Source organism: Oncorhynchus kisutch, linkage group LG20, assembly GCF_002021735.2.
Source record: "Oncorhynchus kisutch isolate 150728-3 linkage group LG20, Okis_V2, whole genome shotgun sequence".
Lineage (NCBI taxonomy): Eukaryota > Metazoa > Chordata > Actinopteri > Salmoniformes > Salmonidae > Oncorhynchus > Oncorhynchus kisutch.
The window spans coordinates 27,746,964-27,761,862 of NC_034193.2; the positions used below are offsets into that span (position 1 = coordinate 27,746,964).

General features: G+C 41.4%; 1 protein-coding gene across 1 annotated transcript in view; it reads right to left on the reverse strand.

The window, feature by feature from the left end:
- LOC109865629 (proline-rich protein 12) overlaps positions 1-14,899 on the reverse strand; it is a 47,905-nt gene that overhangs the window by 30,215 nt on the left and 2,791 nt on the right. The window contains exon 2 of the mRNA XM_020453958.2: positions 7,196-7,350. Within this exon, the coding sequence (XP_020309547.1) occupies positions 7,196-7,350 (155 nt within the window). The remainder of the gene's footprint in view (positions 1-7,195; positions 7,351-14,899) is intronic.

A 14,899-nucleotide genomic window follows, 5' to 3' on the forward strand; every position in this document is an offset into this window, starting at 1 on the left:
GATGATATACATGAGGGTGCCCGTGTTTACGGATTTGGGGGTTGTACCTGGTAGGTTCCTTGATCATTTGAGTGAGATTGCGGGCATCTAGCTTAGATTGTAGGACGGTTAGGGTGTTAAAGCATGTCCCAGTTTAGGTCACCTAACAGCACAAGCTCTGAAGAAAATGGGGCGCAATCAATTCACATATGGTGTCCAGGGCACAGCTGGGTGTAGAAGGTGGTTTATAGCAAGCGGTAACGGTGAGTGAGAGACTTGTTTCTGGAAAGGTGAATCTTTAAAAGTAGGAGCTTGAATTTGGGCACAGACCTGGATAGTAAAGACAGCACTCTGCAGGCTCTCTCTGCAGTAGATTGCAACACTTCCCCCTTTAGCAGTTCTATCTTGTCAGAAAATGTTATAGTTAGGGATGGAAATTTCAGGGGTTTTGGTGGTCTTCCTAAGCCAGGATTCAGACACGGCTAGGACATCTGGGTTGGCAGAGTGTGCTAAGGCAGTGAATAAAACAAACTTAGGGAGGAGGCTTCTAATGTTAACATGCATGAAACCAAGGCTTTTACGGTTACAGAAGTCAAGAAATGAGAACGCCTGGGGAATGGGAGTGGAGCAGGGCCTGGATCAACCTCCACATCATCAGAAGAGGAGTAGGATAAGGGTACGTTCGGAACAGAGAGTAAAAGGAGCAGGTTTCTGGGCACGGTAGAAAAGATTCCAGGCATAATGTACAGACAAAGTTATGGTAGGATGTGAATATAGTGGAGGTAGACCTATGCACTGAGTGACAATGAGAGGGATTAATGTCCCTAGAAACATAATTAAAACCAGGTGAGGCCACCGAGGTGGAACTAAAGGGTTAACTAAGTCGTATTGAGCAGGGCTAGAGGCTCTACAGTGAAATAAGGTAATAATTACTAACCAAGACAGCAATGAACAAGGCATATTGACATTAGGGAGAGGCATGCGTAGCCGAGTGATCATAGGGGTCCAGTAAGTGGCTCAGGCCGGAGACAAGGCAATTCAGGCAGCTAGCGGGCCGGGCTAGCAAGCTAGCAGAAGGGCCTTAGGGGGACATCGCGACGGAAGAAAGTCTGTTGTAGCCCCCTCGTGCTGTTACATCTGCAGACCAGTCGTCGTGGATCAACAGAGCTCCGTGTGGTAAAAGGTCCAAGCCAATTGGCAGAATAGGTATAGTAGCCAAAGAATTTGTCCTATGAGCCTCTTAAGCTTAACAGTCCGATATGCTCAAGACAGCTAGTGGGCCGCGGCTAGCTGATGTGTATTCAGGGGACATCGCAACGGAGGAGCCAGTTGATAAACCCCCTCGGTAGTCCAGTCATGATGGGCCGGCGGGGGTCCAAGCCGATTGGCAAAATAGGTATTATAGCCCAAGGATTTTTTAATATATATTTTTTGACCTTTATTTAACTAGGCAAGTCAGTTAAGAACACATTCTTATTTTCAATGACGGCCTAGGAACGGTGGGTTAACTGCCTTGTTCAGGAGCAGAACAACAGATTTTTACCTTGTCAGCTCGGGGATTCAATCTTGCAACCTTACGGTTAACTAGTCCAACGCTCTAACCACCTGCTTTACATTGCACTCCACGAGGAGCCTGCCTGTTATGCGAATGCAGTAAGAAGCCAAGGTAAGTTGCTAGTTAAGTTTAATGCTATCTTATAAAAAACAAATTAATCATAATCACTAGTTAACTACACATGGTTGATGATATTACTAGTTCATCTAGCTTAAATCGATGCGGTGCACATTCGCGAAAAAGGACTGTCGTTGCTCTAACGCGTACCCAACCATAAACATCAATGCCTTTCTTAAAATCAATACACAAGTACATATTTTTAAACCTGCATATTTAGTTAATATTGCCTGCTAACATGAATTTCTCTTAACTAGGTCAATTGTGTCACTTCTCTTGCAACAGAGTCCGGGTATATGCAGCAGTTTGCCAGAATTTTACGTAATTATGACATAACATTGCAGGTTGTGCAATGTAACAGGAATATTTTGACTTATGGATGCCACCCGTTAGATAAAATACGGAACAGTTCCGTATTTCACTGAAATAAACGTTTTGTTTTCGAGATGATAGTTTCCCGGATTCGACCATATTAAATGACCTAAAGCTCGTATTTCTGTGCGTTATTATGTTATAATTAAGTCTATGATTTGATAGAGCAGTCTGACTGAGCGATGGTAGGCACCAGCAGGCTCGTAAGCATTCATTCAAACAGCACTTTCGTGCGTTTGCCAGCAGCTATTCGCAATGCTTCAAGCATTGAGCTGTTTATGACTTCAAGCCCATCAACTCCCGAGATTAGGCTGTTGTAACCGATGTGAAATGGCTAGCTAGTTAGCAGGGTGCGCGCTAATAGAGTTTCAAACGTCACTCACTCTAAGACTTGGAGTAGTTGTTCCCCTTGCTCTGCAAGGGCCGCGGCTTTTGTGGAGCAATGGATAACGATGCTGTTGGGGAATAATCAGAATTGGTTGGTAACATAGGTAAGATGTTTTATATTCATCATATGTTTGTAAGTTACTTCTCATCAGAATGTGTTTGTATAATACTGTGGCAGGGTTGCAGTATCTGTTCTATGTCAAGACTAAGTTGCTTGGGCCAGAGAGAGGTGAGAGGTCAAGCGTGTACCTCTTGGCTCCACAATGTCTGTGTGCCAGTCAATGTGTCTCTGTGATCTTGTCAAGATAGGATGGATTTGATATATGCCTGTTGATATGGAGGATTGGTTTATGGTTCTGAGTATGAGAAAGGAGACAAAGCTGAACAATGAATTATGCCAATGCTGTCTTATCCTGTGTGTGTCTTTGCTATAAAGGATCTCAGTTGAAATGTGGAGGAGACTCTCAGAGAATTCATTGATAGACACTGAATTGATCTGAGAGTCACAGGGTTGTGATAGAGCTCATATAATTATCACTTTGTGATAACTAACTCTGAATTGTGTGTGGTTTGCTCTCATGATTTGGTAAATGGAGGAAATTTCCACGACAATGCTTCGAGGGTGGCTGTAGATGTGTTCCTGGTTCTGGGATGGTGTTCTTCGGCTTGCAAGCCTCCCCATTTTTCCTCCAAACATAACGATGGTCATTATGGCCAAACAGTTATATTTTTCTTTCATCAGAGTAGAGGACATTTCTCCAAAAAGTACAATCTTTCTCCCCATGTGCAGTTGCAAACCGTAATCTGGCTTTTTTATGAAGGTTTTGGAGCAGTGGCTTCTTCCTTGCTGAGTGGCCTTTCAGGTTATGTTGATATAGGACTCGTTGTACTGTGGATATAGATACTTCTGTACCGGTTTCCTCCAGCATCTTCATAAGGTCCTTTGCTGTTGTTCTGAGATTGAGACAGAACTCCGCTCCTTCCTGAGCGGTATGACGGCTGCGTGGTCCCATGGTGTTTATACTTGCATATTATTGTTTGTACAGATGAACGTGGTACCTTCAGGCATTTGGAAATTGCTTCCAAGGATGAACCAGACTTGTGAAGGTCTACAATTTTTTTCTGAGGTCTTGGCTGAATTCTTTTGATTTTCCCATGATGTCAAGCAAGGTCAAGGTAGGCCTTGAAATACATCCACAGGTACACCTCCAATTGACTCAAATTATGTGAATTAGCTTCTAAAGCCATGACATTTTCTGGAATTTCCAAGCTGTTTAAAGGCACAGTCAACTTAGAGTATGTAACCTTCTGACCCACTGGAATTGTGGTACAGTGAATTATAAGTTAAATAATCTGTAAACAGATTCCAACAAGTCTGTAAACAGTTGTTGGAACAATTACTTGTGTCATGCAAAGTAGATGTCCTAACCGACTTGTTAAAACTATAGTTTGTTAACAAGAAATTGTGGGGTGGTTGAAAAACGAGTTTTAATAAGTGTATGTAAACTTCCGACTTCAACTCTATTTGAGCTGTTCTTTCCAAAATATGGACTTGGTCTTTTACCAAATAGGGCCATCTTCTGTATACCATCCCTATCTTGTCACAACACAACTGGTTGGCTCAACCCCATTAAGGAAAGAAATCCCACAAATTAACAAGGCACTCCTGTCAATTGAAATGCATTCCAGGTGACTACCTCACGAAGCTGGTTGAGAGAATGCCAAGAATGTGCAAAGCTGTCTCAACGCAAAGGGCTACTTAGAAGAATCTCAAATCTCAAATATATTTTGATTTGTTTAACACTTTTCTGGTTACTACATGATTCAATGTGTTACTTCATAGGTTTGATGTCTTCATTATTATTATACAATGTAGAAAACAGTAAAAATAACACACAAAAAACAGAATGAGTAGGTATGTCAAACTTCTGACTGGTACTGTAAGTAGTAAACAAGTTATAACTAAGTTACAGCAACTGTAGATGAACTTTTCATCAAGTTGTCAATTTAGCATTGATGATGCTGCTGCTAAAACATAGCTAGCTAACTAGCCAGTTTTGCTGCTGCTAGCTAATGACTGTTTCGCCTAAATTACACTAATAGTGACCTGGAAACAGGATGAGATTGCTAAAGTAGTCAAATAATGAATAGGAAACAAATATTCCATCATTATGATGTCATCAAATTTACTTTAGAGAGATGACAATGTTACCATTAACTAGCCAAGTTTGTAAAAAAAAAAGCTGAGGTTAGCGATGCTAAAGTTAGCTTTCAGTCAGTCTTCAAAAGAACATTCAAAACGAAATGTGCAATCCGTGATTAGCATGTCCTTTTAATAATAGTTAGTCTTCTATCTAGACACTTCTTGAATAGTTTCTGCAGCTGCCAGGTGCATGGGAGTGGAGGAACAAGCTGCTGGCAAATCCATGTGTGTACATTGCAATCGAAAAGTATTCAGACCCCTTGACCTTTCCTACATTATGTTGTTACAGCATTATTCTAAAATGTATTAAATTAATTGTTCACCTCATCAATCTACACTCAATACCCCATAATGACAAATTGAAAACAGGTTTTTAGACATTTTTGCAGAGAGAAATACATTATTTAAATAAGTATACAGACCCTTTGCTATGAGACTCGAAATTGAGCTCAGGTGCATCCGGTTTTCATTGATCATCCTTGAGATATTGCTACAACTTCATTGGAGTCCACCTGTGGTAAATTCAATTGATTGGACACGATTTGGAAAGTGGCCAGACTGAAGCCACTCCTCAGTAAAAGGCACATGACAGCCCGCTTGGAGTTTGCCAAAAGGCACCTAAAGGATTCTGACCATGAGAAAAAAGATTCTCTGGTGTGATGAAACCAAGATAGAACTCTTTGGCCTAAATGCCAAGTGTCGAGTCTGGAGGAAACCTGGCATCATCCCTATGGTGAAGCATGGTGGCAGCAGCATCATGCTGTGTGGATGGTTTTCATCGGCAGGGACTGGGAGACTAGGCAGGATCGAGGCAAAGATGAATGGAGCAAAGTACAGAGATCCTTCATAAAAACCTGCTCCAGAGCGCTCGAGAACTAAGACTGGGGTGAACGTTCACCTTCCAACAGGACAACGACCCTAAGCACATGGTAAAACAACACAGGAGTGCCCTTGAGTGGCCCAGAGCCCGGAGTTGAACCCAATTGAACATCTCTGGAGAGGCCTAAAAATAGCTGTGCAGCGACACTCCCCATCCAACCTGGCAGCTTGAAAGGATCTGCAGAGAATGGGAAACTCCCTAAATACAGGTGTGCCAAAGAAAACTTGAGGCTGTAACCACTGCCATGGGTGCTTCAATAAAGTAGAGTAAAAGGTATTTTTGTTTTTAACTAGGCAAGTAAGTTAAGGACAAATTCTTATTTACAATGACGGCCTACACCGGCCAAACTCGGACGACGCTGGGCCAATTGTGCGCCCCGCCCTATGAGACTCCCAGTCACAGCCGGTTGTGATACAGCCTGGATTGTGATACAGGTTTTCTAGCACTGAGATGCAATATCTTAGACCACTGCGCCACTTGGGAGCCCCAAGTCTTAATACTTATGTCAATGTAATTGTATTTATTTTCTAAAAACCTGTATTTGTTTTGTCATTATGGGGTATGGTGAGGAGATTAATTATATATATTTTTCTCATCAATTTAATTTAACGTAACAAAATGTGGAAAAAGTCATGGGGTTTGAATACTTTCCCAATGAACTGTACATAGCCTGATTTGCAATGCAGTCCAATGTAAAGTGTGCTCATAACAATGGATTGAACTTCTCTGGCCAAATCAGACAAATTGACTTTTCAGGTGGAAGACAGTACAAAGAAACATTTGCTGCCTTGCAGCCAGCTACTGCACAATTTCTCTTCCTTTTGCTCATTGCTTTGAAGTAGGAATTATCTCTGCACGGTGCCAACATTGAGGAATGGAATGTCAATATGACCGGGCGGGGCCAACAGGAGGATAGGAGGATATGCAAATAACAAATGAATTGGTCTATTAGAATCAGAACGCTGTATGATGTTATGTGGCGGCCCAAAAACTTCATCCCACCTGAACATACAGAAATTCCAAGCCATTTTTGCAAACAGCTCTGACACAAAAAGGGTATTAGCATAATTTTCACAATTTCAGTGTTATTTTGACCTCAGTTTGGAAATATCATTAAAAATATATAAAAAAACAGGAAAATCTCATTAAATGCACTGCCACTTTAAGGTAATATTTGAATGGAGAAAGCTGATCCGAGAGCAGTACTGCCTTATTTCGATCCTATCAGTATCGACACATGCTCCAGCAACGTACTTAGCGAACGTCCTCTCTGCGGGGTGATTTGGGAAATGCATGTTACATCTTCAGACATTGTAGGAATGATGCATCGTGAAAACACTTGTAAGCCTAAGTTCCACCTCTATCAGGAAACCGGGCACAGGGCATTAACAAAAGACAGCTATACCTATGTTATAGAATTGTATAACTGTACTGAATAGGTCAAGGAGTGTCCATTTCTCCATAATTCGCAGGCCTAACAGATGTTATAAATCAAACGTGGCCCTATAAATAAAAACAAATACAGTTTTTCCCCCCACACAAGTGGCTTCCATAGAAACTGCCTCCAATAGAATTCGGTGAAATGCATTTGTCAGTGGCTGCAACCTTACTACCAAAAGCATGGCCTGTCATATATCATTCCGAAAGCCCTGTACTGTGGCAATTTGCGACAAAATAGTAAGGTGTGTGACATGTCTCTCACCCAAACTCCGTCCTGCACCCCAAGCACCTCCTTGGCCAGAGCTGCCCGGGTGGTGATTGGTGGCATAGCCCTGCAGAGGGTGAGGAGTGCCGTAGGCTTGTCGATGGAGAAGCTCAGACTCAGGGTGTGATGATCTGGAGCTCCCATAGACGAGACTGGGGAAGAGGAGAAAAGGTAATTAATTTAACCGTTCAAGTCCATTTTCATATTAAAATTTTCCAACGGGTGACCTTAGGGAGAGGCTGTGAAATTGAAATGTATTCAACGACTATGTAAATACTAAGTGGATTGTTTGTCATGACAAAGTACAACACTCTGTTCAGAAAACCTTGCAATCATATTAAAAGTTATTCAGATACATCAGTCAACTTAGAGTGCATCTCCATCCTAATAAAAATGAATATGGCATAATTACTTTAGGTCACCTTTCTTGGCATTGTAAAAAATGTGGCTATGGATCATACAAAATCAGTAACAAGATAATCAAATAGCTTTGTCAACAACATCAAAAAGATCTTAAAGCCTGTTGTGGACTTCTTTATTCACAATTCCTATCTTTGATATTTGACCAACACTACTTTATGCCTGTACCACCTCCTAGGGATGTTATAATTATTATTATTATGATGCATAATACCTCATTTTAAGTGTGGGCTAAACAAGCACATTTCAAGAATTAAAGTAGTTCGATAGAATGGCGCATTCTTGTTAAAACATCCAGCCTATAAGCTAGAACAAACATAAAAATATAAAAACGCAACATGCCACAATTTCAAATGTTTACTGTGTTACTATTCACAGAAGGAAATCAGTCAGTTGAAATAAATTCATTAGGCCGTAATTTATGGATTTCACATGACTGGGAAAACAGTTGGTCAAAGATGCCTTAAAAAAAAGGTAGGCACGTGGATCATTAAACCAGTCAGTATCTGGTGTTACCACCATTTGCCTTCGCATAGAGTTGATCAGGCTGTTGATTTGTATTTGTTATGGATGCCCATTAGCTGCTGCCAAGGCAACAGCTACTCTTCCTGGGGTCATGACATGACATGTCTGGTGACAATGCAAGCCATGGAAGAATTGGTCTTTTTCAGCTTACAGAAATTGTATACAGATCCTTGCGAAATAGGGCTGTGCATTGTCATGCTGAAACATGAGGTGATGAATGGCACGTCACGGTATCTCTGTGCATTCAAATCAAATTTTATTGGACCCATACACATATTTAGCAGATGTTATTGCGGGTGTGGTGAAACACTTGTTCCAAGCTCCAACAGTGCAGTAATATCTAATACACACAAATCTTAAAGTAAAAGAATGGAATTAAGAAATATTAGAACAAGCAATATTGGAGTCTGGTGTATAAAATGTACACTATATATTAACAGAAACGTATGTGGACACCCCTTCAAATGAGTGAATTTGGCTATTTCAGCACACCCGTTGCTGTCAGGTGTATAAAATCGAGCACACTGCCATGCAATCTCCATGGCTTTCCTGAAGAAATCAGTGACTTTCCTATGATGGCGCCTTTCCAACAAGTCAGTTGGTCAAATTTCCACCCTGCTAGTGCTGCCCCGGTCAACTGTAAGTGCTGTTATTGTCAAGTGGAAATGTCTAGGAGCAACAACGGCTCAGCCGCGAAGTGGTAGGCACACACAAGCTCACAGAATGGGACCACAGAGTGCTGATGCATGTAGCACGTCTCTCCTTGATTGCAACACTCACTACAGAGTTCAAAACTGCCTCTGGAAGCAACGTCAACACAACGGTTTGTCGGGAGCTTCATGAAATGGGTTTCCATGGCCGAGCAGCTGCACACAAGCTTAAGATCACCATGCACAATGCCAATTGTCGGGTGGACTGGTGTAAAGCTTGCTGCCGTTGAACTCTGGAACAGTGGAAACGCCTTCTCTAGAGTGATGAATCACACTTCACTATCTGGCAGTCTGACTGACGAATCTGGGTTTGGCAGATGCCAGGAGAACGTTACCTTCCCCAATGCATCGTACCAACTGTAAAGTTTGGTGGAGGAGGAATAATGGTCTGGCGCTGTTTTTCATGGTTCAGGCTAGGCCCCTTAGTTCCAGTGAAGGGAAATATTAACACTACATCATACAATGACAATTATGTGCTTCCAACTTTGTGGCAAGAGTTGGGAGAAGGCCCTTTCCTGTTTCAGCAAGATAATGCCCCTGTTCACAAAGCGAGGTCTATACAGAAATGGTTGGCAGGGATCGGCGCGGAAGATCTTGACTGGCCTGCACAGAGCCCTGACATCTACCCCATCAAACACCTTTGGGATGAATTGTTACACCGACTGCGAGCCAGGCCTAAGTCGCCTAACATCAGTGGCTGACCTCACTAATGCTCATGGCTGAATGGAAGCAAGTCCCTTCAGCAATGATCCAACATCTAGTGGAGAGTCTTCCAAAAATAGTGGAGGCTGTTATAGAAGCAAAGGGGGGACCAACTGCATATTAATTAGGGATACACAATATATCTGTGAACATATCGTAATCAGCCGATATTAGCTAAAAATACCAACATCGGTATCGACCCGATGTCTAGTTTAATGCCTACATGCAAAACCAATGTCAAAGCTGACGTGCATACATATAAACGCAGGTACATGACGTAATTGACACCCACTATCGTTAAAAAGTTTTTTTTCCCAACGTCCTCCTCAGAGTTATCAGACTCCAAAACATCCACGCAGTATTGTTTTTCCTTGGGAATAGTGTTCAATACATATAGGTTGACAAATGTGGCTCAATTTGCAGTTGTTTCGGAGTCCCGCAATAAGAGCTACGACCCTAATGTTCTCTGGGTGTCACTGAGTAGACTTACACCCCATGTCATTGATCCACAATCCGTAGGTAAGGCTGTACAGTGAAAAAAGTATGCCCCCAATGCAATTCTAAAGTATAATACATCCAGTGTGATTTCAACAGATTGTCAAATTGTTGATTTTATATAAAACATTCCAACCTTGTTTAGCATGATCTATTAAATTATGGCATAATTCTACTATTTGTATTCATTTGCATCACTGTCAATGACGTACTTTAATTTTGAAGGCTAACCGCAAAGTCCACTGTTCGGCTAATCCTTAATGTGGCTAGCATCACAGATGGCTCCGACCACAATTAATCAAATAAGAACTGTCTTATAAATTAGGGTTATTTTAGATGACACATTAGCTAGCTAACTATATAGCTTGTGAAACAGATGTCATTTAGCTGTTTTTGGGGAAGAACAATGTTTGCATCCATGAGCTAGCTAGCTTTTTTTATGACCAGCACTGTAGGTGCGTGAGACAACCTTACCAGCGTCATAGCATACGTATCGATGAATCGTTGTGACATATTAAATACGAGTGATGGTGTAATCAATGTGTAATAACTAGGTTAAAAAAAAAAACATATGAACGTGTTCAATTATGTGACGTGCAGTCATATTCAGGTCCTGATTGGTCAACAAGATAAATTGAGGGTCAAAAAAATACTCGTCAAAGACCCAAACGGCGTTCCATAGTATGAGAAATCCTGGTTGAGAATGAAACGACTGAACAAATGAACAACGAAACAGCACAGCAAGTAAGTGAAAGACATAGGTTTGATTGTGTTTTAATGATAATGGGGACATACGCAAATGCCAACAAAATAACGTTTTGCTCAGTGTGTGTGTGTGTAACCATTAATTAACTAGGCAAGTCAGTTAAGAACAAATTCTTCTTATTTACAATGACTACCTACCCCGGCCAAACCCAGATGACGCTGGGCCAATTGTGCACTGCCCTATGGGACTCCCAATCACGACCGGATGTGATACAACCTGGATTCAAAACAGGGACTGTAGCGATGTCTCTTGCACTGAGATGCAGTGCCTTAGTCCGCTGCGTCTATGTGTGTGTGTGTGTGTTAGGAACCTCTCTGGGATATTCGGGACGGTAGCGTCCCACCCCGCCAACAGCCAGTGAAAGTGCAGGGCGCCAATTCAAAACAACAAAAATCGTATAATTAAAATTCCTCAAGCATACAAGTATTTTACATCATTTTAAAGATAAAATTCTCGTTAATCCAGCCACAGTGTCTGATTTCAAAAAGGCTTTACAGCGAAAGCACCACAAACGATTAGGTTAGGTCACCACCAAGCCAAAGAAAACTCAGCCATTTTCCCAGCCAAATAGAGGAGTCACAAAAAGCACAAATAGAACAAATTCATCACTAAACTTTGATGATCTTCCTCAGATGACACTCATAGGACTTCAGGTTACACAATACATGTGTTTTGTTCAATAAAGTGCGTATTTATATCCAAAAATCTCATTTTACATTGGCGTGTTATGTTCAATAGTTCCAAAACATGCGGTGATTTTGCAGAGAGCGACATCATTTCACAGAAATACTCATAATAAACATTGATAAAAGATACAACTATTATACATGGAACTTTAGATAAACTTCTCCTTAATGCAACCGCTGTGTCAGATTTCAAAAAAACTTTACGGAAAAAGCACACCATGCAATAATATGAGTACGGCACTCAGAGCCCAAATCAGCCAAAGAAAGATCTGCCATGTTGTGTAGTCTACATTAGTCAGAAATAGCATTATAAATATTCACTTACCTTTGATGATCTTCATCAGAAGATTAATTTAACATAAATCTTCAATAATGTTCCAGAAAAGAAAAGCAATGGAAAAGCAATGGAATGAGAGCGAACCCTCTCATGACCGCGCGTCACGAGCCCGTGGCACTCTGCCAGACCACTGACTCAAACAGCCCTTATGAGCCTCTCCTTTACAGTAGAAGCCTCAAAACATGTTTCTGAAGACGTTTGACATCTAGTGGAAGCCTTAGGACGTGCAACACTAAAACTGGTTGAATGATGTCTGTGAGTATAACAGAACTCATATGGCAGGCAAAAACCTGAGAAAAAAATCCAAACAGGAAGTGTAGTTTTTGAACTCGGCCCCTATCAAATACACAGTGGGATATTGGTCATTTTGCACTTCCTAAGGCTTCCACTATATGTCAACCGTCTTTAGAACGTTGTTTCAGGCTTCTACTGTGAAGGGGGAGCGAATGAGAGCTGTTTCACTAAGGGGTCTGGGAGCAGCCTCGATCTCAGTCACGCGCATTTCACATGAGGTTGCGCTCATTCCATTGCTTTTCAACAGACAATGGAATTCTCCGGTTGGAACATTATTGAAGATTCATGTTAAAAACATCCTAAAGATTGATTCTGTACTTAGTTTGACAAGTTTCTATGACCTGTAATATAACTTTTTGAACTTTTCGTCCGACGTTTGGGCCGGACCTGAACGCGCGTTTGGATTTGCTTACAAAACGTCCTAACAAAAGAAGCTATTTGGACATAAATGATGGACAATATCGAACAAAACAAACATTTATTGTGGAACTGTGATTCCTGGGAGTGCATTCTGATGAAGATCATCAAAAGGTAAGTGAATATTTATAATGCTATTTCTGACTAAATGTTGACTGCGCAACATGGCGGATATTTCTTTGGCTGGTTTGGGCTCTGAGCATGTTTTTGAACGACTGAACATAACACACCAATGTAGAATTCGATTTTTGGATACAAATATGCACTTTATCGAACAAAACATACATGTATTGTGTAACATGAAGTCCTATGAGTGTCATCTGATGAAGATCATCAAAGGTTAGTGATTAATTGTATCTATATTTCTGCTTTTTGTGACTCCTCTCTTTGGCTGGAAAAATGGCTGGGTTTTTCTGTGACTTGGTGGTGACCCAACAATCGTTTGTGGAGCTTTTGCTGTAAAGCATTTTTGAAATCAGACACTGGCTGGATTAACGAGAATATTATCTTTAAAATGGTGCCTAATACTTGTATGTTTGAGAAATTAGATTTTTTTTAAGATTTCTGTTGATTTGTATTTGGCGCCCTGCAATTTCATTGGCTGTTTGCGAGGGGGTTCTGCTAGCTGAACGGGGTTAAAAACCTTTGACAGTGATTACAACCTTGAGTCTTCTTGGGTATGACGCTACAAGCTTTGCACACCTGTATTTTGGGGAGTTTCTCCCATTCTTCTTTGCAGATCCTCAAGCTCCGTCAGGTTGGATGGGGAGTGTCACTGCACAGGTATTTTGAGGTCTCACAAGAGATGTTCGATCGGGTTCAATTACAGGCTATAGCTGGGCCACTCAAGGACATTCAGAGACTTGTCCCGAAGCCACTCCTGTGTTGTCTTGGCTGTGTGCTTAGGGTCGTTGTCCTGTTGGAAGGTGAACCTTCGCCCCAGTCTGAGGTCCTGAGCAGATGTTTATCAAGTATCTCTCTGTACTTTGCACCGTTAATCTTTCCCTCAATCCTGGTCTCCTAGTCCCTGCCACTGAAAAACATCCCAACAGCATGATGTTGCCACCATCATGGTCATGTCGTGGCCTCTTCCTCGGTGCGCACTGTCGCTGTGTCCGTTTCCATCTTGTCCAGTTGTGCATGTAACATTTCACATAAACCCTTTTTCTTGTCTGCATCGAAGTAGAGGTCCTTGTACATAGCATCGAGCATGGTGGCGACACAAAGAGAGAATGCCACCGAATCGCTTGTTCACAGTCTGTGTGGGCAGTTTTGTTGCCGGGGCAAACTGTTGTCAAGGGCAACTGTTTCATTTGCCAATGTGGGTCAGTAAAAACATCCACCTCGTTGGGAAAAGGGGCCAGCTTCACTCCATAGAAACTAGTCAGCACTAACGTCGCTAGTGAGAGGAACCAATTAAGTCCCTGACTAGCAACAGAGATGTATTGGCTGTCTAGATATGTAAGGAGTTGAGTGCACCTAGTAGGAGGGTATAAATATATGTGCTTGTGTAAAACTGTCTTTGTAGCTGTATGACCCAGTGGGTGAATAAACTTGGTTTGTGCTTTTTCTAGTTGTCCCTGAGTTTTTACTCTTTTTGTTCAGAACAGCTCTAATATGCATGCATATGGGTGTTTTGAATTAACCTTCACCTTAGAAAGTGCTGTCCATTTCTTGTGTTAGGCTTTGAAACAACATCCATAACGACCATGTTTTCCACTCAGTTGCAACCTGTTGTTTAACTTCTTTCTTTAAATTGATCAATCACAGTGAGGTGAGTTTTAAAAACACATACTGTTTTGATGATAAGTGTTATATGTGATTTTTAATTGCATTTGCATTGATGTCAGACTGGTTAGAAAGACAATAGAGGCCTGAGTACCAGGCGAGTTGGGTGCTACTAATGTTTGTCCAGAGTGCATAAGAGTAGACTACCATGACTCAGCGGTCATGTAGAATTTTACTGCAGTCTGCCGGTAATATGGTCAACGCAACAGACCTCGTGATGACTATCAACTTTTCTGATCAATTTGATGTCCTTTAAAAAGGACAACGTTTTTTTGCTTTTCTTTAAAAACAAGGAAATGACTCCAAACTTTCGAACGGAAGTGACCCCAAACTTTTGAACGGTAGTGTATATGGATGATTTATAAAATCAGACACATTTAACAGTTAGGCTATTGATTATAGACCTCATTTTTCTTAGAAAATTAAGCAAAGGGCTGTTTTCTCATTGCCTAACTCTGCTGCTGCCACCTCCACCACATTGTTCTCAACACCAACATGATGGTTTACTTTGCTTTTATGCACATAGCAACATGGTCTAGAAAAAGGCACCAATACAACAGT